Below are 7,772 nucleotides of genomic sequence, written 5' to 3' on the forward strand. Positions count from 1 at the left end.
TTTAGATTACTTTGCAGTCCAAATGTACATGTCAAATCCTGACCTTTCTCCTGAGATATAGAACCAGACCTCAGTACCACATTACGACCTCACCCTTACCATGTCCAAAACCAACCTCATCTCTGTTTCCACCCGTTTGTCCCCTTCTCCCCATTTTCCCTAACACATTGTTATTCTCACACCCATACAAGGTAGAAACCTTGGAGTCATTTGGGTCTCCATAGCTTTCTATTCCCACTGCTGCTGTCTTAATTGATGTACGCAGTATCTTTTTCAGACTATCACCAGCCTCCTAACTTATCTCCTACATATAGTCATTATCGTCCATAAGCCATCACTTAGTCTAGATGAATGCAGAATTATTTTAAGATATGCCCAGACTGTGTTACTTCTTCATCAAAATTCGTTAATGGCTAACAAGAAAGAGGAAGGAAAAGTTAATACATGTTCCTTCTGGACGATACAGATAAGCAAAATGAAGTAAATAAAATTTTTCATAATCCCAACACCCAGGTTATCAATGTCAACAGTTTGGCTTGTATATACTTTGAACCTAGGAAAGAATTATACCATACATATTTTGTAAGATGCTTTTTTTCCTTTCATATGTCATGATCATATTTCAGTGCCGTTAACTTTTCTTCTACGATATGATTTTGCTAACTGCTAATAATCCGACTGTATAAATCGCCTTAAGTTCGTTTCAGTTTGGTTCCGTCTGTCTCTTCTGTTTCTCCTCATAGGACAGCCTTCAGTGTACCCTGTGGCTTAGTGCAGGGGTCCGCAGCTGCTACCGGTGGGCCAAAACTAGGCTGCTCCCCATTTGTGTGTGCCACGCAACTAAGGATGGTTTGAACAGGTTTAAATCATTGCAAAAAAAAACAAAAACGGAGAGAAAGAAAAAGAAAAATGGATTATTTTGTGACACGTGAAAATCAGACAAAATTCAAATTTTTAGTGTCCATGAATAAAGTTTTATTGGAGCACAGCCAGATTTATTTGTTTATGTATTGTCTATGGCTGCTTTTGTACTCCCAATGGCTTAGTTGAGTTGTTTCACCAGAGACCTATGGCCCACAAAGTTTAAAATATTTGCTTTCTGGCCTTTTACAGAAAGTATGCTGACTCCTGGGTTAGCCATACCGGACACAACGCTTGATGTTTTTTCTGACTTTGGTGCCTTTCTTCAGTCAGCTCCTTGAGCCTAGGCTGCTATCCCTTCATTCCACTTGTTCTCAAAGCCAGAGTTTTGTTTTGTTTGCTTGTTTTTGAGTTCCTGTACCACTTTGACTTGCCGTCATATCAACTATGTCATTGTGTTATACTTAATTGTGTCCAGGTCTTTCTCTCCTCTAGGAAAGAAACATAATGGCCATGACTTTCAATCATTCCATTTCTTGCAACACCCTTCTATGCACAATATTATTCTACACAATAGATAATCAGTAAGTCTTTGTTGAATACTGATTGAAAATGACTGTCTTTGGGCCTGAATGAGAAGATACCTTCCACTTTAAATAATGTTTCTCTCGAAAAACTTATTTTGAATTTAAAATAATGAACTTTTAGAAGTTCCTCAGCAAGTCAAGGACTGCATTTTTATCTAAGTCCTGAGTGTTTACTATAGTGAAGGAGCAGTTAGGAGAAAGCTAGACTTAGAGAAGTGTTTAGAGATCTTCATCTCCTTCCTTCTTTGTATGCACAGAGCCCCTCTGCATCCCTGATATGCTGTGAGCAATAATCAGGTTACACAGACCTGAAGGGAATAGTTGCATCCCTTTAGTCTAGGAGAAGGGGTAGCTTCTGGGGCATATTTGGCTGGTTCTGGCCTGCTATCTAATCTCCCTGTGTACAATTCACTGCGCTCGCCAAAGAGCCTCCATCTTATATCGCTACCTGAGTTAAAGTTGACCATGTGTGTATTCACTTCAGAATAAGCCAGTCTCGGTAGTCAACGTTATGCACGTGCAGACCACCGTGAACTATAACGAGCTCATGACAGAGGGTGGAGAGGAATCCAGACAGAAATTGATGATGGCACCCAGGGCAGCTTCTCTCTGAGGAAACAGACCACAACACTGAAAAGTACATTCCAAAAAAGAGGAATTTATTCAGTTTTTACTATTCTCGGCAGTTTTTAAGTATGATATAAAAGCTTTTTATACATTTTTATGATAAGCATTATTAGGAAAGATAAAAATCCAAGCACTGCTAGAAGCATAGATGTATGAGAACTCTTAGACTATACATCAGAATTATTAGACAGGTAAATGTGAAAAGGAAAAAAAATATGTCAGACTCTGATAGCTAGGAATGAGGGAGTAATCTCTTGAGTGATAAAATCAATATTAAAAATTCACACTGGAACACACCTTGGACATTTAATATTTATATAATGAAAATAAAAAATCATGAACTGTTGAACGATTACCTAGAGAATAAAAGTCCATACTTTTCTAAGAAACATTTTAACTAACAAAACATTGACACTTGGTGTGCTTCAAGTCTTTCTGGTGTCTTAAACAAACACTTGTAAAGAAGTTTTTATAACATTTTATGGAAGAGATTATTTTAAACATAAAAGAGTAGGAAGTACTCTGTTGGATTCATCCTTTACTGTAGGACAATAAATAGATGGATTAGTTCAAAAGGAAATATATGTCATTTCATAATAAGATATAAACAAAAGATTGTTGTAACAGCTTTTTTAAGATAATGAAGTATTTCAATTTGGAAAAAACCCTGGCACAAATAGTGTGGTAACTAAGGATTCTTAGTCTATTTTAATATTACAAAAATATAAAGATCCTTTTACTCTGAATATAGCAACATCTAAAAATTATGGAACCTTTTTAACCTTTCTAGCTACAAAAAGTCAGGAAGTATAAAATGATCATAAAGGGTCATGTTCTGATTTTTGCCTTTATGGTGGTAATATTTTTAGCAGTGATAAAAGATGATCCTTTAGTGCCTCATGGCTTGAAATGTTCAGAGCAGTCCTTTAAAAAAAAAAGAAGAAAAACTACAAATCCTCAGTTTCTTTCTTAGAATTTTCCTGAGTTTAATGACAGTTTAAAATATTACGTGATCGAGTTTTCTCTTTTCGTTAACCCTCATCCTTCAGTTAGTTTTGTCTTAAAGGCAAGCTTGTCATTGAAGACAGGAAAGCCAAAGAGTTCTTCTACAAGGGACACATCGATCTGCTTTGCCATCAGTGTTGTTAAGGATCATGCAGCTTGAACAGCAACTATAGCTGAATGCTGTGCCGGACTTACTGCCGGCTTCCTTCTTCATGGAGCTGGTTACCCTTGCAGTGCTTCAGCCATCATTTGTTATTTTGAAAAACAGAAGCAGTGTCTTGCTGTGTCTAGATAGACGGCAGCACCTGATTTCTATCTTTTAATTTAATATCCCTCAGAAACAGAGTAATTGTTTTTATTGCATAATTACTTTATATTTTAATTTATATAATAAATAACACATTTTATGTATTATGCATAAGTACTTTGTATAATTTTTAATACATATTTTAAACTATATATTTACTTTTAACACCTAGGATCATAAAATGTTAGCACTGGAAAGAACTTTGGAGATCATCCAAAACAAGCATTCTTCTCACTAATGAGGAAACCGAGGTTCAGAAAGACCAAGCAATATATGCCTAGAATATTATAATTTAACCCTCCAAATATTCAATGCACTAGTTTGAACAGTTTTCCAATTACATGGCTTTTCGACTACAGTAACCACTGATTTCATTTTTTTTTTAAGATTTAGTTAAAAATTGGTTTGTGTCTGATCGTCCTACAAAGTTCTTAGGTTGTCAAGACTTAAAAAAATATGCCACATGTTAGGAGAAAGGTACAAATATCAGACAAAAGCAGCTTAGTATTATTTAAATTGAGTTATCGTTTTACAAACTTAAATTTCTGTTCATAAATTAAAGCTTTGCTTAGGGAAGTTAAGAAAAATAGTTACCTTTTACTTCTTTATGTACGATCATCTATTTGTGATGTTTTGTCATAATCTGATGACACTTTATGGTTCATGTATGCATTCTTTTTGGCTGTTCAATATAATGAAATTATATATTTCATTTAAAAATATCAAGGGTTTATTTTATGTAAGTAAATGAATTATAGATTGAATGATGAGAAAAATATTTTCTTTATGACATTGAAATGACCCACTTCAAATATTTGTTTCAATCCATTCCCTTTATTTCCCCCACTTTGCCAGTTGAAATGCTGATTTAACTGTTGGTCTAGCCAGTAATGAGAGTGGCTCACAGAAATAGGATATTTTACCCAAACTTAAATACCACAAGTTCAAGTTCTTATAAGCATCTTCTCCCACCCCCGACCCATTCTCACCACAAGCCTGACCCCTTTGCAGGAACTAGTTCAGAGAAGTTGCCCTGATAAAAATTAGAATGAGGTAAATATAATTATGGCTTTTTATGTTATATTTACATGTACTGATTTAGAATGAAATAAAAAGCATATTGTGTTTTCCTTATTTTCAGAACATAATTTTCTTTCTTTTTCAGCTTTTTAATTAAATGAAGCCAAGTGGGATTTGCATAAAGTGAATGTTTACCATGAAGATAAAGTGTTCCTGACATACTAGTTTGAATTCTTGAGTTCATTTCCATGTTGATTGTGATAATCTAGCTTATTCTTGTATCATTTTTTTAAATATGAGTTTTCCTCGTCAATTTAACTTATAGAAACGGATGGTTAAATTTAATGTTAGCACTGGAAAGAACAAAGGAAACATCGAAGTGTTTTTCAAGCATATTATATTCAGTGTATGCTATAGAATTGACATAAAAATGACAATGTAACTATGAATTCATGTTTTAGAACTGTTCACTCATTAGTAAAGAAAACCACATTGTTAGTAAAGGAAAACTATAAAATGTATGTTAAAGAATTCTTAGGGTTGTACAAAGATAAGGTATATGCATGAAAACATGTCATGTGCTGAAAAATTATACGTACTACCGTTTCAGTTATAAAGGACATGTATGGTTACAAATAGTGTTTTGTTTTTATTAATCATAACTAGACAAAGGTGTATACGATAGGGAGCTGGATGAATAGTACCTACTACATCTTGGATGCCTAACCTGGAAAATGGGATTTCTTCCCAGAATGTAAATCTAAAGCAAACATGACTACATCAGCCTGCCTTAAAGCATCAGGCAATGGAAGCAACACACCAGAACTCGGAATTAATTCCTCTTCAACTTTAGAAATTTCATCCAGGAATCCAGATTTAAAACCACAAAAGTAACCCACCTTCACCATTTCCCCTTGTGTTGTATGGAGGACACTTGCCATCAAAACCTCATTCCATGACTCTAGATAAAGGTTAGTTATCCTAATATGAGTGAGCAACTCAATGTGAAGCTTTCTTGAAAACCAAATATAGGAGTCTAACCATTACTATGTCTGTATGTCCTATTATAGTTTATAAAGCACTTGTGCATATGTTATGGTGTTTGTTCTTCACAACAACTCTGTAAATTAGACAGGAAATGTAAATTTTGTCTGACTTGTAGAAGTACTAGAAGGAGAAAGCCAAAAAGAATAAAAAATAGAGCATGTAACTAGGCTTTCAAACTCTCAAACCTGAATCTTTATTTTCTGTGGTGCTACTCAAAGAAGAATTTAGAAACACAGTTATTTAGTCCAATAAACTTTTTGTTTTTCTTCATTTTTTTAGGCTTTGTTATCTATTTTCATTAAAATCTGAATAATAGAGCGTGGAGAACATTGTTAGCTGGGAGTTCCAACTGTATAGCCTCAAACAGGAACCAGGTCTACATACATGAAATTTACTTACTTTATCTATGAAATAGAATAAAGAACAGGAAATATAAAACCCTATCAGGGCATATTAAGTTAAATCCCAAGGCAGTATGTGTATTAGCAGGAAGAAAGCTATCTTTTCAGAACATGATATTCAGTGAAAATTATGTAATAATTCAGACCTATGTTAACTTTATCACATATTCCCAAATTTATTATTAAAAATCACATCAATTCCCCTATTTCCTATTCAAAGATTGATAAATTTAGTATTGGAATGGCATTTATGGAAAAGCAATATGTGATCATAATCATTTATTTAATGCCTATCCCTAAGTAGCACTTGACCTGTCAATCTGAATCCATTGAGTATTTTTACATTTTCTAAAGTCCATTCAGTACAGACACTACAATTGGAGTTTGAGGCTACATTTTATAATTAACATTTATTTGTTAGTTATAATTACTTTTTTTTGTCCCCTTAAAGCTCAAAATTCTTCTAGCAGGTATGCAGTTGATTAAATGATATTAACAACACACATCTAATCTCTCTGTAAAGCTTAATAGTGTTTAATCATGACCAAAGTCAGATAGTTCTCAGACACTGTGACTGAGGTAAGGAGAATTCTGCCATCCCAGATAGTAAAAGTTTTCTAGTCTAAATTATGTAATTTCTTCTGAACAGTAAATATATGCCAACTATAAATGTTTTTTTCCAGAATTTCATAGTTTAAAAAGCTGTTGCTTCTTTATAGACAATTGTTGCATCAGGGAAGTGATTCTAGAGAGAAATAAACTGCTTCAAGGTAAGTTGTAACTGGAAAGTGCTACAGGCATAACTACAAAGAATGGCCCAAGTATAGTTTGCTTTCAGAACATAGCATGTGCAAAATCACATACATAGTATGATACCTTTAGTTTGGCCAACCAATTTAAATTGAAAATTAATTTGTATGTGGTATGTTATATCCTCCAGTGTCACTTTTTAACCAGACTCACTGTATTAAAGACTCCCTTAAAAATGATATGTTTAAGAATCTCAAGATAGGATAAAAAGAACTACTTTACTACTAGTTGTACTTTACTACTAGTTGGAGAGAAAAATCCTGATGTAAAATTCCATCAAAGGAGTTTCACTTTATAATGACATCTGATGAATACTGTTGCATTTTGCTCAGCGTACTGTTGCTTGTATTAGATATTCACATGAGTAAGCCCAATAATGTCATCTGTTTACTGTAATTTTCTTTTGTACATAAAATAATATCCCTTGTCAATTAAAATTGCAAGCATGGTGATTTGGGGAGATTAGATCTTGTAACCATGGAATTTGACAAGTATTTCCTTTCTTGATATTATGAGAACCTCCGTAAGGGTACATGAAGGAAGTGGTTATTCTAAATAAGACATGACATATTATTTTGAGATCAGTGATGTTAAAAACACATTTTAAGAAGGATTGATGACAGGGGAAAACACATTAGCTAGAGCATCTAGGAACAAAACATTTGAATGGACCCTTGGAGACCTAATGTTCCTCAGAGTCCACAAAGGTTATTAACATTAAGTTTAAAATATTAAAACAAGATATTTTTCATACTCCACCAAGAAGCTATAATGAGTCAGACCAATAATATATCTAGTAATATTTTTCTCATAGTAGGAAAAGGGGGAGCATGGTAGCTAGTCACACTCAAAGGATATAAATATGTATATTTTAGCCCCTGAATTCCCTTATATAATTCATAAGCATGTCACTTATGAATTTTTCATACTTTTGAAAAATCTACTTATATTTTTGAAATATATGCAAATGTTTATATCATATAAACAGTCTTGAGGATTTATAAAGTGTTTTATTTACAAAGTTTTAATAAAACATAATACATTCAGACTATAATATGAAAATCATGTCACATTAACCCAAATGTTCATGTGTCTACTTCCATTTAA

The 7,772-nt window shown here is 33.5% G+C and overlaps 1 protein-coding gene across 6 annotated transcripts in view; it reads left to right on the top strand.

Annotated features, from left to right (window-relative positions):
- The window catches only part of TUSC3 (tumor suppressor candidate 3), a 223,779-nt gene extending 218,055 nt beyond the window's left edge, over window positions 1-5,724 (top strand). For all 6 annotated transcript variants that reach the window (XR_011534289.1, XR_011534290.1, XM_070598600.1 and 3 more), the window contains one exon: window positions 4,553-5,724. Coding sequence is in view for 2 of the 6 variants with exons in the window: in XM_070598600.1 (XP_070454701.1) it covers window positions 4,553-4,568 (16 nt within the window). In the remaining 4 variants the exon portion in view is untranslated. The remainder of the gene's footprint in view (window positions 1-4,552) is intronic.
- The last annotated feature ends 2,048 nt before the right edge of the window (window positions 5,725-7,772 follow it).

The sequence above is a fragment of the Equus przewalskii genome, chromosome 28, assembly GCF_037783145.1.
Source record: "Equus przewalskii isolate Varuska chromosome 28, EquPr2, whole genome shotgun sequence".
In the NCBI taxonomy this organism is placed as follows: domain Eukaryota; kingdom Metazoa; phylum Chordata; class Mammalia; order Perissodactyla; family Equidae; genus Equus; species Equus przewalskii.